The 22,826-nt window shown below is 55.4% G+C and overlaps 9 protein-coding genes across 9 annotated transcripts; 4 read left to right on the top strand and 5 right to left on the bottom strand.

Annotated features, from left to right (window-relative positions):
• Positions 1-3,295: 3,295 nt before the first annotated feature.
• Positions 3,296-7,011, bottom strand: IWZ02DRAFT_414823 (Nup93/Nic96-domain-containing protein). The gene is made up of 3 exons (XM_066765767.1): positions 6,445-7,011; positions 5,743-6,394; positions 3,296-5,687 (listed from the first exon to the last, which is right to left on the bottom strand). The coding sequence occupies exons 1-3, from the start codon at positions 6,915-6,917 to the stop codon at positions 3,666-3,668; spliced, it is 3,147 nt and encodes a 1,048-aa protein (XP_066625102.1). The 5' UTR covers positions 6,918-7,011; the 3' UTR covers positions 3,296-3,665.
• Positions 7,012-7,139: 128 nt separating this feature from the next.
• IWZ02DRAFT_176660 (uncharacterized protein) lies at positions 7,140-8,284 on the top strand. The gene has a single exon (XM_066762232.1). It carries the CDS (start codon positions 7,429-7,431, stop codon positions 8,059-8,061), a length of 633 nt encoding a protein of 210 aa, XP_066625103.1. The 5' UTR covers positions 7,140-7,428; the 3' UTR covers positions 8,062-8,284.
• IWZ02DRAFT_172907 (uncharacterized protein) lies at positions 8,215-8,976 on the bottom strand. Its single transcript, XM_066762225.1, has 2 exons — positions 8,732-8,976; positions 8,215-8,680 (listed from the first exon to the last, which is right to left on the bottom strand). Exons 1-2 carry the CDS (start codon positions 8,810-8,812, stop codon positions 8,369-8,371), a joined length of 393 nt encoding a protein of 130 aa, XP_066625104.1. The 5' UTR covers positions 8,813-8,976; the 3' UTR covers positions 8,215-8,368.
• A 528-nt stretch (positions 8,977-9,504) lies between these two features.
• IWZ02DRAFT_430661 (Zn-dependent hydrolase/oxidoreductase) lies at positions 9,505-10,883 on the top strand (the record flags this gene model as incomplete). Its single annotated transcript, XM_066766090.1, has 4 exons — positions 9,505-9,689; positions 9,742-10,392; positions 10,440-10,690; positions 10,750-10,883. The coding sequence occupies 4 exons, from the start codon at positions 9,505-9,507 to the stop codon at positions 10,881-10,883; spliced, it is 1,221 nt and encodes a 406-aa protein (XP_066625105.1).
• A 56-nt stretch (positions 10,884-10,939) lies between these two features.
• IWZ02DRAFT_176776 (uncharacterized protein) lies at positions 10,940-11,875 on the bottom strand (the record flags this gene model as incomplete). The annotated part of the gene is made up of 3 exons (XM_066762234.1): positions 10,940-11,624; positions 11,677-11,812; positions 11,861-11,875. Coding segments are annotated over 3 exons (528 nt in total), but the record flags the coding sequence as incomplete, so codon positions are not given.
• Positions 11,876-12,753: 878 nt separating this feature from the next.
• On the top strand, positions 12,754-13,921 carry IWZ02DRAFT_443994 (uncharacterized protein). The gene has a single exon (XM_066767076.1). The coding sequence runs from the start codon at positions 12,919-12,921 to the stop codon at positions 13,774-13,776; it is 858 nt and encodes a 285-aa protein (XP_066625107.1). The 5' UTR covers positions 12,754-12,918; the 3' UTR covers positions 13,777-13,921.
• IWZ02DRAFT_176666 (Metallo-dependent phosphatase-like protein) lies at positions 13,703-15,294 on the bottom strand. Its single transcript, XM_066762233.1, has one exon. It carries the CDS (start codon positions 15,107-15,109, stop codon positions 14,102-14,104), a length of 1,008 nt encoding a protein of 335 aa, XP_066625108.1. The 5' UTR covers positions 15,110-15,294; the 3' UTR covers positions 13,703-14,101.
• Positions 15,295-15,479: 185 nt separating this feature from the next.
• On the top strand, positions 15,480-17,897 carry IWZ02DRAFT_430665 (calcium-activated chloride channel-domain-containing protein; the record flags this gene model as incomplete). The annotated part of the gene is made up of 5 exons (XM_066766091.1): positions 15,480-15,570; positions 15,626-15,782; positions 15,838-16,138; positions 16,189-16,620; positions 16,674-17,897. 5 exons carry the CDS (start codon positions 15,480-15,482, stop codon positions 17,895-17,897), a joined length of 2,205 nt encoding a protein of 734 aa, XP_066625109.1.
• A 2,983-nt stretch (positions 17,898-20,880) lies between these two features.
• Positions 20,881-22,167, bottom strand: IWZ02DRAFT_174130 (uncharacterized protein). The gene is made up of 4 exons (XM_066762227.1): positions 21,830-22,167; positions 21,471-21,513; positions 21,356-21,448; positions 20,881-21,295 (listed from the first exon to the last, which is right to left on the bottom strand). Exons 1-4 carry the CDS (start codon positions 22,055-22,057, stop codon positions 20,967-20,969), a joined length of 693 nt encoding a protein of 230 aa, XP_066625110.1. The 5' UTR covers positions 22,058-22,167; the 3' UTR covers positions 20,881-20,966.
• Between the last annotated feature and the right edge of the window lie 659 nt (positions 22,168-22,826).

A 22,826-nucleotide genomic window follows, 5' to 3' on the forward strand; every position in this document is an offset into this window, starting at 1 on the left:
ACGTCCATCACCGAGGCTCGCGGCCTCCTGGCTTTCACCGCCAGCCCGCCAACATCATGCCGTCTGTGCTGCTGTGGAGAGACAAGCGGGGCGGGCGGGTGGACGACGTCGCTGGCCACCATGTCGACGGCGTTGCATTGTGCTCTTCGGCCTGGCTTCTCGAAGCTTCAAGGGTCTCAACGGGATCTGCGGCGTCATGGCAAGAGCTGAGACGCCGTCGCCGTCGATACCTTCATGACTCGACCCATCAGGAATCCAGCCCCTGAGAAGCACACGAGACTGGAGAACAACACACTCACTCACCCACCCTCTATCCATCCATCCATCTATCCATCCATCCAGCCAGCTTAGCACCGGCAGCCTGAGCACTGTTCGTGTACCGAACACATGAAATGCTCCAGCCTCCATGTCCACTGACGCAACAACTGCGCTGGCATACATGGCGCACCCTCCTTCGCCTCCTCCTCAACCTGCCCCGTGCGAGTTTTGGGATCGAGCAGCACCACGAGCTCGCCCACCGCTCCTGGACTGACTACTGTACGCGTTCCGATGCTTGCCAGCCACGCATTCGACCGACGCCATCTCACATCATGAACTCCTCCTTGCTCTCTGGCCCCCCACTCTACGCCCGTATTTCTCCTATCTTAACCCCTTCGCCCCCTTGTTCTCCAGTCATTAGGAACACCACCACCACCACCCCGTCGACGGCGCGTCCCGCGTCGCGCGTTGCCCTCGTCTGAGCCAAGCGTCCCGTGTCGTTGGATCTGGAGCTTGGCCGACCTTGCAGAACCCGTAGAGTTGCTGTCGCCCCCCTGGCTTTGGTAATTACTGCTCGAGATACGAGCATTGGCATCCTCTTGTCCAACGGCCGGGGAATACCCGTGCACCACCTCTGCATGAAACACCCCGTTGGACACCCGCTCGTTCAATCGGGATCCCCGGCTCAAACAACCTCTTGCTTCGCTTACCCGGTAGTCTCCCATCATGGGTAAAGATGCTAATTGTCAAAAAGGGGGGTTTATGTCCCTGGTTCCCTGATGGTGAGACTAGTGCCGCTCTCAGCTTTTCGATAAATGAACGCTGAATGGCTGGGCAGCTGGCAATTTCCGTATCTTTCAAAGGAAGTGCGCAATCGCGCTATTGCTTTTACCAATATCCAGCTGCAGGGCATGTCAATTGGATGCTTCTCTCCCCCAACAGCATTCGCCGAGGCACATGTTTTGAATCAAAGCATCATTCCTTCACCCTCCCATCCCAGCCCAAAGATCCCCAAAGAGCCGACAAGATGGCCAGCAAACTTTGATCTTCCTCTAGCCAAAGTTCCATGGCACAAAACTTCTCAACGCACCGTCGTTGTCGTCGTCGACGGACGGGGCAGAAGTCAATCTGAAACGCATCTCATCTGCGGACGGCGGCAGATCACGATCGCTTCCGGGGACATAACCGCAAACCGCAGCAGCGACGAGTTTCGATGAGCCTCGCTCCATCTGTGATAATCCGCGTCAGCAACGTCGTAGGTCCTTGAAGCAAATCATCACGGCGCCTTCCTTGCTCGTGCTCAACGGCCAGGGGAGATGCATCAGCAACTGTGCTTTGCATGCAGTATAGTATATCCACCAATGAGACGGCTCGTCACGGACTGTGAAGATGTGACAAACGGAGGCACGCACAGCACTGACAGTGTTCTTCTGACAGCCAGCTTGGACGTCGCTTCCACGAGTGTGCTGGCCGACGGCACGGATGCTTCTCAGCGCATGCCTCGTGTGCCTGTGTCCAAGCTGTGGCACAGCTCAGACCGACCTGCGGACACCCTTGGTATCCTACGGACCTGAAATGCTCGCTTCGCTCTCTTCTGCTTCACTCACTGTGCTCTGCTTTGGCTCGCAGGAGCTCAAGCCTCAGCTCGATTTAGCGCCCGCCTCGTGGCTTGCAGATCAGACTAGGCCGGCCTCACCACAGGCCTCCTGCTCTCCTTACCAACATCGACACACGCAGCGCTGCCAGCCACTGTGCGGGAAGGGCGGTTGTGGAGACGAGACGAGACGAGACGATGCGCGGCGGCCGAGTGGTGGCAGTGGAGCTTGGACCTAGCCGCCGTTGCTGAGTTGGCTCGCTTCCAAGCAGACTTCCATCTTTCGACCTGCTGAGCCAACTTGTCACTGTCTTCGGCGATGGATGACGGTGAGGTGTGCTGCTACTTCAAAGCTTACCGGATTAGGAAAGCCTATGTCCTCGTCTCTCTCTCTCTCTCTCGCTTCCTTTGTTTCTGATACCCGGAGCTCTGTCCAGCCCTACAGCTAGCAGATGGCTAGCTACGCGCCAACGCAAAACACCCGCACCTAGTGCAAGCCTCCCTCTAGCATATCGCTACGACGAGCAGGAAGCCTAGAAACGAGAAGTAGCAGCCGAAGCCTCCCGTGTCGCAACAGGCGCCGCTGACGGCCATGACGACATTGCTCTGGCTTACTTGGGACGTCTAAGCACGACGGGTTACAACACAACATGACTGCTGCACGACACAACTCAGCTCAGGTCAGCTGCCCGTCTCTCTGCACAATGTGCACAACTTACGATGGCGTCACGGCGTCACAGCTGGCGACAGCCAGAGACGGAGCAGCTCTTCTGCCCGCTCCGCCCTGCCCCTGACCCGTCCGCCCGCCCGTCCGCCGACCCGTCGTCCATTTACAACACACGAGGGCGGGAACACTTGTCCCGCCATCTGCTGCTCGTTGCGGTAGAAAAGTAGGCTTACCTCCCGCCGTGGTGAGTTGTCCGTTTGCGATCTTCTTCGTCTCCTTCTCCTCGCCGCTGTTCTCGCCGTGCGTGCCGCGGCATTTTCTCTGCGCTCGATCCATTTGTCTCGCGAGTCGTTGTGCCGCGGCTGTCTCTGTCGTGTGTTTGCTGGCGTTGCTGGCTGTCGCGATTGATGTGTTTGATTGAAGTCTATCGTGTGCCCTCGTCTCGTCCCGTCTCGCCCGTTTGAGGCTTCATTGCTTTGCGGACCGTGTCGTCATCGCTCGGTCGACGATTGCACAGGCAGGTGGGCGTGCGGTGTTGGCTCGTCGCATCATCACCGCGTTTTCTTCGTTTAACGGCATTCTGATCAAGTACCGAGGTAGATGAGAGGTTGACGGGTGATGCATCGAATGATTCAGGCAGTGACAGTGATGTTCCCCCAGGGGGTTTCGAGTGTTGGATGTCGTCGGTGTAAGTCCATTCGCCCGTTGGACTCACGGTAGGCACTATCTCATCCTTCAGGACTCTGGAGAATAGAATCAATGGTGGTGAAAAGTCATGTTCTGGTTGTTCCTTCACTAAATGTATGGCTGTATTCGACACAGATAGTCGCTTTGTGACCTGAAATCTACAGTGACAAGAAGGCGACGTCTTCTTCTACACCGGCTGCACTCGCCAAAAACCACCTCAAAGCGAACCGACTTTTCATGCTACCAAGTCTGCAACAAAAGACGAAGTACCTATTAGCCCTCATGCGTCTCTAGTCTCCAACTCTCCACTGCTTATGCATGCTTGCACCACCAGGCCAACCAACCATAGGTTGCCATTTACAGCAACGCCACCCACTCTCCCTCTGTTTGCCCACTTGCACTCGTGACCCCTCTTACTCAATAAGCCTCCATCAAACGCTATCCACAACCACAATGACTCTACGCACCAACGTCCTGGCCAGCTCTCGCCAACGCCTCGAAAACGCGCGGCGGCAGCTTGTACCTAACAAGACCAGCAAACACCAACAAGTCTCTTGCCAGCGCCTCGAGCTGCTCAATAACCATGCGGCCTGCCTGCGCCTCGAACCCACGGTTGAGCAGCTGCGCCCGGCGCTCCGCGCAGCACGTAACAGTCCACATGAGGAGATTGCCCACGACGCGGCTGACGACGGGCGTGATGCCATTGAACGACTGCGCCTGGTGCCGAATGGCGGCAACGTCACCTTTGGCGCCCGTCGGGAGGAGTCCTGTTGCGTGGATGGCGTCGAGCGCCTCGGCCCAGCGCCCCGACTCGACTAGCGGTTTGGCCTGCGCAATTTGGAGGAGAGAAGCCAGCGCTTCGCGGTTGCGAGGCGCTACTCGTGCGTACATGGGCGCGTTACCACGGTACAGGTTCATGATCTTCGATGCGAGATCAACGGGGTTGTCAATTGCGGCCAGCGAGAGCGAATACTGCGTGCCGTCGGCCGCGACCTCGCGGGGCCTGAGCGGTTCCATTCTGGCCGGTCGTGCATGCAGATCCACGGCAATAGCGTCAGAAAGGGCGCGATTGATGATTGTAATGACGGCGTCGTGGTCTTCGGCCAGGTAGTACAACAGCACCGCGTCCGTAATGCGACCTGTCTCGTCGGCTACTGTTGCAGCTTGCAACGTAATGTTCTTGAGAAATTCTTCTTGCTCTGTCAGTCCAATAAGGCGCAAGCGCTCCTGGATGGCGCCAGGTATGCGGTTGCCGTCGGGACGGAGGTCACCCAGCAGCCCGGCAAAGTCGCGTGTCTGAAGAACAAGCTCGCGCAGAGCCTCATGACAGCAATCAGCCTGAGACCGACCCAGAGGGCCATCGAGGTCCGAGTTGAGATGGAGGAGAACGAGGTACTCCGCCGCAATGTCGGGTTTGGCATCGCGGAAGTCGCGTGTGTAGTAGCCAACCATGTAGCAAAAGTTGATTTGTGGCTTCTGGCGGGTGCTGAACGTGAGGATCTCATTGCCGGCTGTTGAGAAGTCCGATACGCGCAAAAGACCGTAGAATGCCAGAGCAATTGCGAAATGCACCGCCGCCGTGTAGGTATGTCTGTAAAGGAAGTTGACACCCTCCTCAAATGTTCCCGCAAGAATATGCAGCAAAAAGCAGACTCCGTATTGGCTGCTGGCGTCAGGTCCCTGGAAGTGTCTTTGGGTAATATCAGACACAGTCGCCCGAATATTGTCCAGCGTAAAAGTCTCGCTGGCCTGCTCCTCGGTCCGGTTGATCTCGCGCGCGAGGCTGAACTGCAACCATGCCCAATCTTCCATGCCCTTCCCGATGCCTTCCAAGCTGGTCCTACTCAGCTCGCAGCGTCCAACGACCTTGTAGCAGGCCATGCGGTAAGGGTCCAGCGAATTCTCTGGCGCAATGCGAGTGCGTTGCTGATACTCGGCACTAATCCGTGCCTGAAGCTCCGGTGGCAAGCGCCTGTCGTCGCTTCTTGCGTAGGCAATCAGATACGACGGGAAATTTCTATCCATGCTCCTGATCGCTCGCTCATTCTCCTGGACGTATTGCACGGCATCCTGGACGAGACCAGCGCGGAGCAGATAGAAGATGAGAGCCCAGCAGTGATCTTCCCCGAGAGTCTGCAACTCAACATTGTCGGCAGCCAATTCCCGGCGAGCAGAGAGCAGCCTGATGTGACCGCGAACCTGGCTTATGTCCGTGGGCTGGCCTCCAACCCGACTTTCAACGGGGTTCTTGATGTTGTTTTCCTTGACTTCGGCCAGGAATTTCTTTTCCAAAAATCTTCGAGACCCGTCTAGAATGCGCTTCCGGATTGCAATGCTCCCCGCAGAAGAAGAATTCTCGTCCAAATAATCAGCTGCGAATTGGCGTTCCCGCACCGGAACCTCAGGGGGCGTCTCGTAAACCGTCTTTTCGCCAATGATTTCGATGAGAGCCTGGTACGCATCCTCTAGGCGACCCGAGTTCTGTGCCAAAGACTGTTAATACATTTGCGCATGCAAGGTGGCAGATTCAGCTTACATCAGTTCCCGACTGCTTTTCGACCTCCGCAAACTGCGCTAGGACCGTATAGCGAGTTTCCTCCAAGCGCCTCACGTTAAGCTCCTTGACCTTGGTTGCATACTTTTCTTGCTTGTCTCTCATGAAGCGATTTTCAGGCGCAGGTGACGCTACACCAGCACGGCTTTCGCCAAAGCCATTGGTCCTTCCATTGGCCGTTGCGGGATTACCAATGACAGACCTATTCATGGCAGAGGCACCAAAGGCACCACCAGCAAGGCTGGTTGTGGCACCAAGCCCGCGGCCTTTGCGACGTGATCGGCCAAACGCGCCCCGTGCGACTGATTCTCTCGGACCGCTGGCGTTTGCGTCTTGGTTCTCTAGCTGGCGTCCAAGGCCGAAATGTTCGTAAATCTTTTTGCGCTGCGAATCCCATTCCAACTGGATGTTGTCCTCGAGAAAATTGTCAAAGTCCCGCTTGGATTGCTCGAGGCCCTCGGAAATCATGGCCAACGTCGAGCGCGAGTGGAGGCCAGAAATGTAGGCCTCAATGTCCACATCAGCGGAACTAGGAGGCGGCGGCGCCGCGCCAACGCCAGCGGTAGCACTGAATTGGTTGAGGTCGCGGAGAGCAGCGGTGGTGTTAACGCCAGAGGCGGCGAGGAGGTAGTGTCTAGAACAAACATTGAGCCAAAGCACGGAGGAACGGCCTATTTCACTCACGCTCTACTGTCCTGAGGGACAGGTGCCGAAGGCCCTCCTTGGCCCAGGTTCCTCACTTTCCTCGCAATGTCCCCAAGACCGAGCTGTAAGCTTGGCAAATCGCCAAAAGTTGACGACATGCCATTGTCCTGTGCCGCACGTTTCCTGCTCCTTTCCAAGAGGTGGTCGAAATAGGCAGTCTGGCCCCCGGGAGCTTGCGACTGACCAAGCGGACCGCTTGGCTGCGGAGCATGTCCGGGTTGTTGTGTGTTTGGCTGTTGCCCGGCGGACTGGGCGGTCGCCGTTTGCTGGAGCGGGTTGATCGAAGATGGTGCAGAGAGTCCCGTTGCGCCCGGAGCTGTCGACTGTTGTCCAAGACCGCCAAAGAGGCTGTTGGTTTGCGGTGCTGGGGTTGCGGAAGCTCCGCCGGCTTGCGAGCTGGCGCCCAGGCCGAAGAGAGGCTTGTTGTTGCCGATGCCCCCGAAGAAAGACATGTCGCGCGTTTGTAGCGGGGTTTGAAGAGGGTGAGGGGTGGTGGTGCGCAGGAATCGCGCCGGTTGGTAGTTGGCTGTGGTAAGCTGGAAAGTTGACGCGCGATGTTTTGGCACGATCTTTCGGATCAACACTAGCGTCGTTTGGAGCTTGATGCCAAGATCAAGCAGCACCGAACAACGCACCTGCACAGCAAGGAAATGTGAAGGAGAGAATGAAAAATCAGATGACGGAGATGCTAAAATCTTAGAATTTCAGAGACTGCGCAGGTAGATCAGGACGACCAAGAAGCTCCATTCTCAGACGAGATACGCCGCCACGGTTGTCTCCTTCTGTACCCATGAACCACCTGCTACTGCAGACATGCTTAATTCAAAACCAATGACACGTTTAACTCTACATTGATAAGTCCATGAGTCCTGCGAATGCAAACGAGGTCCCCGCCAAGGGAGGATTTTTAGGTGGATCGAACTGGATGCGTCGGCGTTTGCTTGTGCCGGATGCGACGAAGGCATGTCTCCTTATAATGCACAGGCACAGAGCTATGCCGCCCATTTCGATTCCCACGACAGATATCTGGCCAGATCTTTTGGGATCAAATTCTCTACCAAAATGCCATACTACTCAGAGTACGCCGCGGCACGTGGATCTGCGCGAGACAGCATCACACAGCTTGATGACCAAAGTGAGGATAGCTTCAGCGAAACATGTCATTCGGCAGCCAAAGATGATTGGAGACCAAAGACAACGCAATCAACAACGAGAAATCAACCTCATTCCACCGAACAGCCCCACTATGTCTGGGTGTGGCATAGAGCGGGGAGAAGCGACTGCCTGTTAGGAAGATGGCTCGATATCCTGACAGGACGCGGGCCGACCATCCGGATTGAAGCCCGGGGACCCTCGAAAGATGTTCGTCCCGCCTTGAAGCTCCAGCCACGAGATACAGGAGAAGCCGCAAAAGATGCCCCGCATTTGCCATCCTCCTTCAGCAGCGAGCTTGGTACGAGCACAAGCAAAAGTAGCTCGAAGAGTGGAAGATTTGCCGATGCCGATTGGCAACGTTCGCAGGATGCACATTCCGCCCTGCACGACACCATTCGTCGTCAGAGTGTTCGATGCTGGCTCCAAAGGAAACGGCGTTGACCCCAGAGCAACAATTCTGGCCTAAACCTATGAAGCTCTCATGATGCTGCCATTTGCGACGGGATGCTTTCTCCTGTCACTCTGGTACTCGGTATTCCCAGCGACGGAATGTAAAGATAGACTTGTGGTCGTTTGCGAGACGGATAAGGGTATGGTTTCTCGATGATCGCATCGGTGGGTAGACGCTGGCATTTGACGCGAGAGTTTTCATCTGTACGGCATACTTTATGGATCGTGTCCGGCGGGCGTCGTCGCAAGATGGGCTGTCTGGGAGTTGAAATGCAGACGTGGCCAGAGCCTCTCCAATTCAATTCATGGATTTCTCTTGCGCTTCCCCATCTTTGACTTGAGATTGCTCCAGCTTCTGAGCAGCCTCGACCCATCCGTACTTTGGGACGCGGGCGCCTTGACTCAGATCTGGGTTGTTCTTCTCGCTCTCTCGTGCATGATGCAGCAGCCGCTGGGTGTCTTCGCCTTTCCAGTCGTTTTTGAAATTCGCCAGGGCCACGGATACCGTAGTTGCCGATTCTTTGAAATCGCGAAACATGGATTCTGGAGACTGATGCGGTGTTTTCAGAGGGGCCAGGATGGTGGGGATGCCAAGGCGAAGGTCGTCAAGCTGGAGTGGTTCTGTCAGATTGGGGTGTTCCCGCGTTGGCCGAGGACGTACCTGAGATTGCAGCTGTTCGAGAGAGGCCAGAGCTGCGGTGCAGCGGGCCTCGTCCCAGTCGCTGGCTTCGGATGCTGCCATGGTTGATGGAGAATGTGTTGGAGAGGGATGGCGGTTCAAGTAAAGGCGGAGCTAGGATACGACAAGTAAACGAAGGAACCGCATCGCGGCACCAGACGGAACGCGCTTCACGTGGGCGCGAGATCGACTGTGGGGTACAAGGATCCACGCAGTCGAGCAGCGAAGTCAAGCTCAAGGTGAAGGTCGTGTCTTGCTAACGCTTCTGTCGTCCCTTTGCATCCGCCCTTCGGCATTAGCGATCCACCGACGGAACTCAAGGGCTGGTCACAAAAACCATTACATTACGGGCGTGCGGGAAACGAGGCTCGATTTCTCCCAAGCAGTCCGGCTCGGCGGGAGCTGCAGGTGGTCGCTGGAATCAGATGCTTTCTGGCCGTCATCTTTCACATCCTTCCTACCTACCTACCAGGCATCTGCACTGCTTGCGCTGCGGCGTTTAGTATCAAGGCCCGGAGATAAACATGGACTTCGGCTCGTTTCTCGCGCCGTCCGACTGGACGACGAATAAACACTTCCTGGCTGGTTGACTCTGCTGCTCCTTCGCTGCCTGGTCGCATTGCGCCTCGTTGTCTGACCAGCATATAACCAACGCCCTTTCCTTCCTTGGCCCGATGCTGTGGTCCTTCCGTTCCTTTCTCCGCGCCTCCAAGCACCATTGGAACTTTTGCAAGCACTACCACAGCTCCGCCAAAATGTCCTCTGCTTCGACAAGCGCTGCCCTCTACGCAACCGTCGTCTCCGCCGCTCAGTTGACTGGCGCTGTTCCAGAGGATCTTCACGACAAGGCTCATCATGCCAAGGCTGGAAAGGGCTTCGTCAATCCATGGGAATCATGGCGGAATATGTCCGTTTTCGAAATTCTTCGCGCCATGGCTTGGTGTGCCGTCCTGTCGCATTGGACGAGTCCTAGCTGCTAATCAAGTTTCCAGGAGGAGAATCAGCGGCAAGTCGAATAATCCAGACACCACTCCTCCGACCGTGCCTGTTCGCAAGCCTTCCTTCCTGCCCTCTCGCGACACTTCCCAGCTTCGCGCAACATGGCTCGGACACGCCTGCTACTACGTCGAATTTCCTGGTGGTTTGCGCGTGCTATTTGACCCCGTATTTGAACCAAGATGTTCTCCATTTTCCTTCGTGGGACCGAAGCGATTCACGGATGCTCCTTGTTCGATCGAAGATATCCCTACCATCGACCTCGTCGTGATATCCCACGCGCATTACGACCACTTGTCGCACCCGACGGTCACAAAAATCATACAACTGCACCCGAACGCCCACTTCTTTGCTCCCTTAGGAAACAAAAAGTGGTTTGTTGACTCTGGGATCCACAATGTGACTGAGCTGGACTGGTGGGAGGCTAGGGATGTCCATCTTTCCAAAGTGGACTCGAAAGAAGGCCATCCAAACGGTGGCGCGGAAGTGATGGAAGCAGGGACTCAACCTTCTTCGGCAAACATTTCAGCGACTATCGAGTGCCTCCCCTGTCAGCATATCGCCGCGAGGACTCTGTTCGACAAGAATCACACATTGTGGTCATCATGGAGCATTACCAGTGGGGGAAAAAAGGTGTGGTTTGCTGGGTAAGTCGACTGGACCGAATTGGCACACAAGATTCTGACAATACCAGTGACACTGGCTACCGCGCGGTTCCCGAGCTTCCTCGAGGTGAGGATGATTATGGCGCCAAGCATGCTGACCTCCCTCGATGCCCTGCTTTCAAGCAAATTGGTGACCTGCGCGGGCCTTTTGACCTCGGGCTGATTCCAATCGGCGCCTACGAGCCCAGATTCATTATGTCCCCCATGCACGCCAATCCTTTTGACAGTGTCAACATCTTTCTTGACACGAAGTGCAAGCAAGCGCTTTCCATGCACTGGGGTAGGTTACTCGATTCTGGCGCCTTCAAGGAGCATTCGTGAAACTGACGTCACTGGCAGGCACGTGGGTTTTGACAGAGGAGGAAGTCCTGGAGCCTGCAAGGCTACTCAAAAAGGCCCTGACGAACAGCGGCATCCCAGAGGAAGGTGTTTTCGACGTTTGCGACATTGGAGAAAGCAGGGAATTCGCGTGAAGTCGCTGCCATGGAGAAGATCACGCCAAGTTGGTCTCTATCAAGGGAAGAAAGACACTGTTCAATCCTGAGGATCTCAGCACGCACGGTACAGATTACCGGTCACTAGTCATTCAACGAGAATAGAACTAATCAATTCTGCAGGAAGGGCTTGTTGGATAAGCCACATTAATAATGGTGTGGCAGAGGTGTGGTGCATGAATAAATCCCCAAAGACCTTACTGCTGTGCTAGAACTATTACCGGCGTTAAGATACCCAAGATGTGTGCCATCTATCCCAAATGTCCGATCTTCATACCGCATCTACACTTTCTGTTGGAATACTCGGAGTGGAAGACCCTGGAATTCCTTGCTTTCGCCAGAATCACAAGTCTGCAAAAAGCATGCCCATTACAACTATTCCAATAACCATCGACACTAGCCTCGCCAGTCCGAACTCTGGTGACTGGGATGCCCCACCAGGGAAAGACGAGGGCGTTGTTCCATTCATGGTTGCATTGGTCGTCGCTGTGGGTGTCGTCGATGAAGTCGTCGTGGTCGAGGGCGTTGACGAAAGAAGAGAAAATGACAAAGTCGGGGAAGTAGAGATTACTGATCCACTCGTCGAAATCGAGCTCGACGACTCCGAAGTGGTTGTGGATGAGCTGTCGACTCCTCGAAAGATGATGGTCGTGCTGTGCAGCGCGTCATAGGTCGTCGTCTGAAGCTTCGGACACAGTTGCTCCGCAAAATCTACTAATTCTGAAGCAATGATCAGCATCAAAGATCTAGCTACGACATCCCATTGACTCACTTCCAATGTCCGCTATACCGCAAGTCGCTCCGGCCGCCTTGCCGATAAAATCGATGATGGCGGCGTTTTCACAAATGCAATTTGTGTCGACAACTTCGCAATTTCCTTGTCCGACGTAGCCAAGGATGGACCTTTTCTGCAAACTACTTAGCAAAACGGCTTCAAGAATCAAGGGCTGACATACCACGCATTCAGGAAGGTCTCCAAATTGGACTTGTGCCAGCACACCGGCCGTGAATGTAGTGGCCAACAAGGCGAAGAGCTTCAGAGACAACATTGTCTTGATCGCTTATCAAGGCAAGACTTTGGACCGTATGAACAGTGATATGATTCTGACAGGGCCACAATGTGAGATGAAGGAGAAACTCGTCTAAAGTAAGACTTCGCTTGGGCTCACTTATATTCTGCTCTTCCTTTTGTCTTCTTCACAATACCCCAAACCAACCGACGCAATAGCCACTGACAATAAGGACTCTAGCCAAGCGACCGTTCTGGCTTTCTGTTGTCCCGGCCTGGTAGGGCAGTGCTTGCGATTACCTAACGGCCCAAACCGCCTCGAGTTCGCAAACAGCACGGGTTCGAATTCTCAACAAAGAAAGTGTCTAGGCCGTCGACATAGACTACCTTCCCTGGACCAAAACTGGGCGTCCCAAGACTTGTGTAACGCGTGGATAGTAAGGACAAAGCCAGTCTTCAGTAGCGACTTGATGTCACGCGCGCAACGCCTTTCTGAACGCAGCAAAAAGACCGGGCGCCACGGATGATTCTTGGCAGGTGACACTCGACCCTGCCCGACAACTGGGCGACGTTGGTAGATGATTTCCAGAACGACATCATATGTCTTGATAGGAGCCAGACTGCTGGATACGCGGATGGTGGAAACATAAGGCCGGCTGGCCATGGTGAGGTGCAGACCACCACCAACACCACCACTACTACCACTTTTCCTTCGTTTCCACTGTGCTATCGGTCTGGCACCGAGGCGACGAGATATTTGTCTTGCTGGTACTGTTCAAAATGGATTTCCAAGACTCGACATATTTGAAAGTTAATGGGCCTGCCTGCACCATTGCGGCCATGGACGTTTTGACATATACCCGGTGAGATTGACTGCTCCATGTTGCCGAACCAATTCGTTGAGAAGGACAGAAGGAGATGAGAACATAGAATATTTCCTTTGGCACCATCAGCTCATGAGATCGACTTCCGGGGTCCATACTGACTAGAGGACATGACAGCATCATGCACAAACACACAAAGGCTCAATTTCTCGCCTCGACTTCGCCCTCTCCGCCAGCCGAGATCAGCTCTTCACCACCGACATCTCCCGTCGTCAAATCAGCCACCACAAAACCAGAACCCGTCGCATTCGACAGCGGCAATCTTCATCTTCCACCGCCATCCGCCACCTCGGCCTCCGCCACCACCACCACCAGTGCGTCTCCCGAGACCAACGCCGGCATCTCCGCCACGACAATCATTACGACAACCAACGACGACCAAGCTAGCACGGACACCTCACAGCCCGTCGTGCACAGTTCGATACACTCGCGCCGCGCCAGCGTCGCCAACTCTGCCCTCCACCACTCTCCGGGCTATGTGCCCGCTCCCGCCTCCGCTCCTCTGACGACGCGTGATTCGCCGTCTCCTTCTTCTTCTTCTCCAACGGTGCATCCGTTGACAGCCCACTTCCACGCCGCCGCCACAGCCACCTCCTCAACGGCGACGATTGATGCCGCGTCAGATGCGCATCGTCGCCGCAGTAGTGCAGGACTCCGCAAGTTGTCTGCTGGGCTGGCCAAGTTGGGCTTGTGGCGTGGTGGGCAGCATGCAGCTGACAACCAGCAGCAGCAACATCACAGCCAAAGTGACCAGCACCAGAGTCAGGGACCAGAAGAACGACGAGAGGGGCAGCGGCAGGCAGCGGATCGGGAGGTGGAGCACGGTGTGCCGGCGATGGTGCAGTTGCAATGCGAGTGCGGTGCGTGCGATTGGTGTCGACTTCGGAGTGGCGTTTTGAAGAGGAACGGACTTTGTAACGTGGGTATTGGGGGACCTGGAATAGTGGGAGTGGCCGCCGGGAGGAGAGATACGGTTTGACTGGTGGTTAAGAGTCGTGGGATGGCGATTTTGGGCTGGGTTGGAAAGCTTGACACGGTAGTTTGTGGGATGCCGGATACACATGTAGAGATTGGCCGTGACGTTGTCGGAGAAGTAGATTATCGCACAGGCAGAGGCGCTACGAATTCTCTGATCTTTCCAGGTGATTATAACATTCTATGCATATTTGAGACTGAAGGTTCTGAGTTATCTACAAGAAAATCCCACGAGAAATGAGAAGGAAACAGACGCTCTTTTATTGTTCTGCGTCTACTCACAGCAATTTTATGAGCCAAGGTGCCCCGCGGCGTCAATGTCTATTTCTTCAAATGTCGACAACGCGAACTTTGTTTCCCAATCTCCCAGTATTCCCCTTCATCAGGCCCGCATTGACCATGATGGTGCCCCTCTCTTCGCCGCACCACACTCGGTCCCATAGAACGTTCCTCACTCCCCAAAAAGCCACGAGGACGAGTTGAATCCACATGCCCACGTCGAACAAGCCCCTGATCAACCCTCTGACTGGCCGCGCCATCGCTTTCTCATAAGCCCTCTGGGACTCGTCCCACCACGCTACCTCCTTCCCCGCCTCAACATGAACGTGGCCGAACACATGCAGAGCGGGGCGGACGCGGCGGACCTCGCGATTCAAGTACTCACAGCCTAGTCCGCTTCTGAGAGGAAGATCACGATGCCATTTGGGAGGCGTGTGGGTGACCAAGATGTCGACATCTCGGGGGACTGTGTCGGTAAAGGCGTCTCGTCCACGCTGGTACTGGAAAGCATGCTCCGGACCGCCGCACTCTGGAATCTGTGGGGCGCCATAGAGCTTCAACCTGCGGGCGTGGGGTTGGGCGTGTCCATTGGAGCCGGCCTTGGTGTTGGGGACGCGCAGGGTGACGGAGCTGTGTTGCAGGTAGTGGATGTCCCTCCAGTCTAGCTTGCCATTGCGGTCCTCCTCGGCCAGAGTACGGCGGGAGCGCGGGTCTAAGTAGGTGTCGTGGTTTCCAGCGATGGCCACTTTGTGCTGGTGCGGCAGCGAATTTAGCCAGTCGATCTGGGCTTGCAGCTCGGAAAGGGATCCGCCATTGGTCAGGTCACCAGCGTGGATAAGGATATCGCCATCAGGAATATGTTGTTTGAGATTGTGCGTGTCGGAGACGCAGACGACGCGCACCGGCGGGGCTTCGAGCGGAGCAGGAGTGGTGCGTAGGGAGGTCAGGAAGCGGTAGGTGACGTAGACGGCGAATCTGAGGGGAGTCCTGAGCAGCAGGCCGAGAATGCTGGGCGGCTCCAAGGGCGAGTCGCTGGCATAGAAGAGGCTGAAGGGCATCACGGGTTGTCGTGACACTGACAGCGAGCGGACGGCGATCAGACATGGCCTTGTGGTGGTGGTGATCTCTGAGCGGCACGAACCCTTGAAGCGCGGTGACGTCGTGCCTGGCCGGGGCCCTGGCCCATCTCTGCACGCAACTGGAACTTGCCAACCCAAGTCCCGCGCAGCTTTTTGGGTGACACGCCCTTCCCTGTTAATGTGGCCGCGCGCCTAAACTGCTCTGCCACCCTGCCAGCCATGGATCATTCTTCTCCTCCAGAAACAAGCTTCCTCTTCCGCCTGCTCAGTACCTCTTCCCTCAGCTGGCCGTCTGCAACGACTCAATCCGCTTACGCCTCCAACAGCAAACGGCATTAGCAGTCCCACCATGGCCGCGCCCGGGAGCGACAGCAATAGCCAGGCCCTCGACACCAACATGGACGTCGACTACGTCGTCAGCTACAGGTTTGACGACAAAGGTAACCTCCCTGGCACACATTGCAAGCTCACACGCGCTTACTCTCTGCTCTCCAGACAAGGACACATCACTCGCCAAGTTCGAGGAGCTCGTGCGAGCTCTTTCGTCAGTCGGACTGGCCACAGAGGTCCGCAATGGCGAGGACAATTCCGTGCTGGTATTTTGCAGGGTAGCTTCCGAAGACCACCTGTTTGGCGAGATTTACCGCTCCAGGTGCGCGAGTCATTGACACGAGAGCTGTATGCCACCTTGCTGACCCTTTCTGTAGAGTCAAGGACTGGATCCACGGCATTCGCGCTTCAGAGCCCCCTCGCGAGACGCGCCAGGCCCTCGAGGCCGACCCGTTGTCCGAATCCGAGAGACTGCGAATCATATACCAGCTCATAACGAACCCTGAAGATGAAGGAGGAGCAGGAATCACGCCCAAGGAGGGCGATTGGAAGCACGTCGAAGCCGTTTTCCCCCTTCACGATCACAAGTACAATCACGAGTGGATCAAGAAGTGGAGCACGCAATATCTGCTCAAAGCAGAGGATTTGGACGAGATCCGGAACCGCTTTGGCGAAAAGGTCAGGACAGTCCATAATTTGGCACCAGACATCGACTGACAAGACCTTAGATTGCATACTACTTTGCCTTTACACAGTCTTACTTTGCTTTCCTGGTCTTCCCTGCTGCATTTGGATTCTCCTGTTGGCTACTCCTCGGCCACTTTTCGCCAATCTACGCCGTTATCAACGCGCTCTGGGGCATTATATTTACGGAATGGTGGAAGCACCAAGAGTACGACCTGAGCATCCGTTGGGGTGTGCGAGGTGTATCTGCCATTGACTCTCACCGCAAGGACTTTAGGGCTGACAGGGAGGTACAAGACCCGGTCACCGGCGAGACCATCAAGGTGTTCCCGATGAAGAAGCGTTTTCTCCGGCAGCTGCTCCAGATCCCCTTTACCCTGATGGCAATCTTGATCCTGGGAAGCCTGATTGTTACCTGCTTTGGCATCGAAATTTTCATTTCCGAGGTTTACAATGGGCCGCTGAAGCAAATTCTGGTAAGTCGATCGTCGTGATTAACACGAGGATTGGTGATTCTGACCCTGTCCAGGTGTTTCTGCCCACCCTCATTCTCAGCACAGGTCAGCCTGTGATTTTGGGAATCCTAACCAAGTTTGCAACAGAACTCACGACTTATGAAAACTACGAGACTCATGGATCTCATGAGTCTGCCCTGGTCCAGAAGATTTTTGTGCTCAACTTCATAGTCTCGTACTTGCCCATCATGCTGACGGCTTTTGTTTACGTGCCCTTTGGCAGCGTCATCGTCCCATATCTGGATGTCTTCAGCCTCACTGTCAAGCCGTTTGCAGAGCATGACAAACAGTTTGAGACGCCATCGTCCTGGACCATCAACCCATCAAGACTGCGGAACCAAGTCATTTACTTCACTGTCACTGCTCAAGTTGTTAATTTGGGCATGGAAGTCGTTGTGCCATACCTCAAGCGCCGTGGCCTGGCCAAGTTTAAGGAGCTGCAGACAGAGAGGAAGGCCAAGAACGGTGGCACTAAGCCAAATGCTGCCGCAAACGACCCTCCAGAGGAAGCCGCTTTCCTCGACAGGGTGCGCAAGGAAGCCGAACTCGGTCATTACGATGTTCAAAACGACCTTCGTGAGATGGTGGTGCAATTCGGCTACCTGTCTTTGTTTAGCGTCGTCTGGCCCCTTACGGCAGTGTCCTTCTTGTGCAACAACTGGGTTGAATTGCGAGCAGACGCCCTAAAGATTTGCATCGAGATGCAGCGTCCTACGCCGTGGCGTGCTGACACCATCGGCCCCTGGCTTGACAGCCTGAGCTTCTTGACCTGGCTCGGCAGCATCACGACGTCTGCCCTGGTCTATCTCTTCTGGAACGACGGCCTTGGACCGGATGGCACCCCTGCCGACATCAAGGGATGGGCGGTCCTTCTGTCGATATTTTTCTCGGAGCATCTGTTCCTCGCGGTGCGCTGGGCCGTGCAAACGGTCATCAAAAAGACAGACTCGCCCGGACGGCAAAAGGAGCGCAAGCAGCGGTATATTGTACGCAGCCGATATTTTCAAGAGAGCCTGAAGCAGGTGGAGAAGCTGCCCAAGATGCGCGAAGACGACAGCAGCAGCATGGGCTTCCTGAGCCGCGAGAACCTCGAGGAGGCCGCGCGGCAGGCAACGCTGCGCGATAACCGCGCCGAAGACAAGTTTTGGGCGAGGCAGAAGGGATGGAAGGAGACGGTGGCCGTGGGAAGGATGCTGATTGAGCAGGCGGTCAGCGCCGAGTCCAAGAAGGACCAGTAAGAAAGGGTCTCGGGACATTGTCCGCGATCAACAAAATTTCCAACGTTTTCTTATCCTGCGCGCGCGACTGGGTGCTGGATTCGACTGGCCGCCGATGCGAATGACTGCCACCTACACACAGGCAATGCAGGCCGCCCGCGCAGCGCTGCTTATCGTCACACATGCATGGGCACATCGGTCCGGGAGCGTGGACGACTGACTTCTCGACTGACGGACCGACCAGGGATGTTTGATGTCTGTCTGGGGAAAGCAAGAATGCAAGACGAGCAAGCAAGCAAGCAGAAGATCGGCAACGGTCACCTCTTTTGACTGATGGCAACTTTGCAAAGAGAAGGTGGTGTGGTGACGAGGCAACGGCCTTGATTGGACAAGCTGATACGATACTTGCTCGCCATGTGTTAACAGTAATGGGTGGTGGCGGCAGCGGCGGCGGCGGCGATGGTGGTGGTGTTGAAGAAAGTGCCAGGCTCGTTCGGAACCGTGATCGGAAAAGCATGCGTTGCATTTTTCTTGGTCCGCCTGCTCCATTTCATGCCTTCCTTGTTGCTCCTCTTTTTTCTCAACGTGCGTCATCGCATATCTTGCATCAATATTTTCCACGCGGCGGCGGCGACGGCTGCGCACGCGGCCGGAGCTAGGTACGGGTCCTTACCTGTTTGCTGTGCGTCGTCATCGTCGTCGTCTTCTTTGTCGTCAACGACGAGGCTGAACTGCAATGCAATGCAAAGGGCCGGCTGAAATCGGGATTCCTTCCTCTTTCCGAGCTCTGTCTCTTTTTCCCGTGGAAATTTTCCTTATGCGCCTGAAAGTTCCCCTGCCTTGCTCTCTCCTGTGGCTGGTTCTCGTTTTTCCACAGTTGCCGAACATTTCTGGTTGAAAAGTGCTTGGGAGTAATGGTGAAGATGGAGTTTGATGTTAGTGAGTCAATGTTGGGCGTGGCAGGGTAAACAGAAAAAAAAAAAAAAAAAACAAAAAAAAAACAAATGAGTGAACGACTTGATTTGCGGTTGCACTTCATGCGTTGGCTAATGGCGACGGAATTATCAATGCGTATATAAGTGAATTCAATTGACTTTGAGCTATAGAGCCCTTGGATGCTGCTATCTGCGGTGGGCAGCAAAGAGTGGAGGGAGAAGAAGGGCAGGGTAAGGTAGGTAAATAGGAGCGGAAAGGTCGTCTTCTGGCTCGGCCGAGGAAATGCGCTCTTAGACACATACAGAGCTAGCTCATTGGACGTCTGTTCTACGTAGGCGAGAGGAGAGGCATCACCCGGAACTCGGCATTCCGCACTCCAAGCACGCGCGCGGCCTGGTCCCACAAGACAGAAGATATTCAATTCAATTTAAAATTTTTTTTGGGGGGTTTTTAAAAAGGGCTTCATGTGAAAAGGATTGACTTGGCGAGACGGGACTGAAGAGCGAGGGGTGGGTGGAGAAGTGGAGCCCGCAGGAGCACGAGGAGGAGGATCTGATGGGTTGGGGTAAGGAAGGGGTAGGTACCGGGGAAGTAGGACATGTCGGCAAGCGCGCTTTTTTCTTCATTTGGTCGCTTTCGATCTGCCCAAACTTGGCTCCATTTCTCTCAGCTGAGGTGGTGGAGCCATTATTAAGCGACTAGGATTCTTTTTTTTTTTTTTCCCCCTTCGATACGCAGGACACTCCAACTTTGCAGAGTTTTGTCACAAAAAAGGCAGCATTCACATTTCTTGCCCCGTTCACCGCAGCGTTGCCGTTGGTCTAGACCAAGCAGCAGCGAGCAGCGCCGCATGTACTCGTACAAGTGGTCCTCTCTCGGCTTCGTTTATGTAGAAGGAAAGTAGGTGCGAGCGTACGTACGTAAGTCTTTGGGTGGTGGTGGTATTGGTGTAGGATGATGGAGAAGAGAGAGAGAGAGAGGGAGTTATGATGACAATGAAGCCGGGCTCTTTGAGATGGATGGATGAGGATTCACGAGCAGAGACAGACGAGAGCCAGGATGGCGGCTTGAAAGGTGATTACAGGTAATTTTCTGTCAGCTGGCTGGCGAGTGGTTGGCGGGCGCGAAGGCATGACGTACGGAGTGGTGTCGTGGCTGTCATGCGGAGGGGCCCTGCGAGCGAGCGTCTTCTGATGCGGGCGGAATCGGGGCTAGGTAGGAGCGGGAGAGAGCGGGTGACGACTGTGGCGACTGGCGGGGGTTGAGAGGCCGGCGGGGGTTATGTGTCAGTCTCTCTTCACAGCAGTTGTTCTTCCTTGTTATCGAACCGAATGGCTGTTTGTGCGGACGGGAAGCACAGACCACGGCAGCAGCACCTCAGACACGGGCGCTTCCGTTGATGGTGGGCTGGGCGCGCACGAGCAGTCGAAGTCATGGCCGGTCGGCTGCGGGATTAGTGCGGCAAGGCGGCGTCAGGCGGGCGGCGTCCGGCCAGGACTTGCCGTGCATGAGGTGGCTCTCCACAGTCAGCTCAGGTCAATAGTGGAGGCTGTGTGCAGCAGGGTCCAGCCTCACGCTCGAGGGCCCTCGATGAAGAATAAAAGGACCCACGGCTCCGCTCTCGCCGTCCTCTGCCATCCAACACCTCTTACTCACCCCATCAACGACTTTTTCTTCGGAAATCAAACCACCTCCACTACAATCAAAAATGTCTCCCAGCCACTCTTGCTCCTGCGGCTCCTCCTGCCAGTGCGGCACCAGCTGCAACTGCGGCGTACGTCACTCCACAACATGCATTTCTTCACATGCTGCCCAGCAAGCCCATACCCCGCGCCAGTTCACCAACACCAGAGTCAATCCTGCCAACATAGCACAACTAACTTTCAACCAACAGAAATAAACAACAAACCTCACCTTCACTGACTCACCGTCGCCTCAATAACATCAACAAAAACAAAACAAAACAATGCCGGTTCTTTTAGACGGATGATTGGGACGCGCTACTCTTGGTTCGCTCATACGTACGATCAGTCCTCGTCGTCGTTCATCGACACCTTTACATAGTCGCTTTACGAATGAGATGAGATGCCGAAACCAAACACTTGACATGATGAATACCCACGTGCCTCTCGAAAGTGACCAACGAGACTATTTTTATCCTTCCAGCCTCGCATGTTGCCAAGAAGCGCACATCGACCATGACGGTCGGCTCATTCGCATCACAAAAGCAGAGGGGCACACGAAGATATTGAACGAGTGACTCTGACATTCGCACTCCAAAAAACCCGCCAAACTAAAAAGACTACCGTTACGCGTACCTGAGCAACAAGAAGAAGACAAATAAAGACGCAGCGCGCACAGCCATCCCAAAGCCGTGGAACAATTGCCCAAAGTGTTGACTTCCACTAGACTAGCACAATACGACCTCGCCTTCCTGCCTGCCTGTCTTGTCGTCGTTCCTGACTGCTGAAGACCCCGCCAACGAGCAGCCAAAGGAGCAGCCAAATGAGCGTGGGGGATTCATCATGCACACACGGGCGGACGTAAAAGATGGATGGTGCGGGGTGTCCAGGGGAATCGACAGACAGACAGCGTCATTGCCGAGGAATCGTTGGCGTTACCGAGGCCAAGGTCGTGTTGTTGTGGTTGGTCTTGGATCTTGTCGTGCTAGGTGGAGAGCGAGAGAAGGGATGGACGGCATGGGATGGGAGGCGTCGAGCCGCTTAGTGCTGTGTTGCGTTAGATCAGTTGTTCGAGACCATGTTCTCGTTCACCGAGACACGTACCTTGCAGCACGAGCAGCCGGAGCACGCGCCGCCGTTGTGGGAGCAGGACTGGCAGTTGCTGCGTGGGAGGAAACTAGTATTAGCTGCATGTTTCTGTGTCTAAGCCCTATGGCAGGGACGACTGGGCGGCGGTGGTGGGAGAGGTGGGATGGAGTGGGAAAATGGCATGTGCGTGGGGTAGGTGAAGAGGAGTTGAGAGGAGGCACGCATACCAGGGGTTCATATTGATGGTTGGTTTGGGGGGTTGGTTTGCTGGGAAGCTTGAAGAGTCTGATGAGTTGTAGAGGAGCTTGAGTCGGATGAATCGAAAAGACCTGACCAGCCCATCGACCAGAGAGATATATATATGTGCGTCTGTCTGGCTGGGCTGTTCGGTTGCTTCCTACAACTTCGGCAGCTGCTTGGCGAGCAGCCCGCCTGCCTGTCATGAGCTCCCACATCCTTCCAGGCCGCCCTCATGCACACCCGCCTAGCGCGGCCGGGGGTCAGTCAGGCAGTGTTTCTTTGGCAGCCCAGGTGGGTCAGTCAGGTAGTGCTTCTTTGCCAGGTGACGATGATCTTTCAGCAGCAATGGCTTCTCGCCGGCCGCTAGTGGCTGCAGCAGCTCGACCAAAGGTAGGCGTCCACTCCACTCCGCGCCCGGAAGTGCGGGGTCTAGCCGTGCAGTCGGCGCGTGGAGGTCATGTCACGGTGGGGGGAAGCGTGAGTGTGGGACTGTGGCATTCGTCAGTGTGGGTGCGTGGGATGTCAGAGTAACGGCCTGGACGCCCGCTTCTTCGCATTGGTCCCTCTCCAGCTGCAGTCAGCCTGTCAGCCGACGTGTGCAGGGCGCGGAACGGCTCGGGAGCTGTACCCGTTGGATGCCCACAACATGGAACCTGGATGCTCCTCCGACCCCCAAAAGAGCTAAGTTCCATATGCGCAGCAATACCCAGTCCACGCGCGTCAGGTCCGTACAGGTAATCCGCAGAGCCATGGCGCTCGCAGGATCCCTCTGGCCGTCGACTTCGATTGGTAGCTGCTGCGCTCGGAGGAGTCGGCGGCGTGGCCAGACTCGACTGGAACTGGTTGCCCTCACCTTTTGGCTCGTGAGCGGCAGAATTCTTGCCTTTGCCAGAAGCTTTTCCGTCTGTGCAGCTCCTGCAACCCTGCCCATCTCGCATTCCGGTCTGCAGACCTCATCAGACTGCTAATCCACGTATTGTAAGCTCCCCGCCGTATCTTTGCC

Source organism: Phyllosticta citriasiana (genome assembly GCF_038021145.1).
Source record: "Phyllosticta citriasiana strain CBS 120426 chromosome Unknown IWZ02scaffold_3, whole genome shotgun sequence".
Taxonomy (NCBI): domain Eukaryota; kingdom Fungi; phylum Ascomycota; class Dothideomycetes; order Botryosphaeriales; family Phyllostictaceae; genus Phyllosticta; species Phyllosticta citriasiana.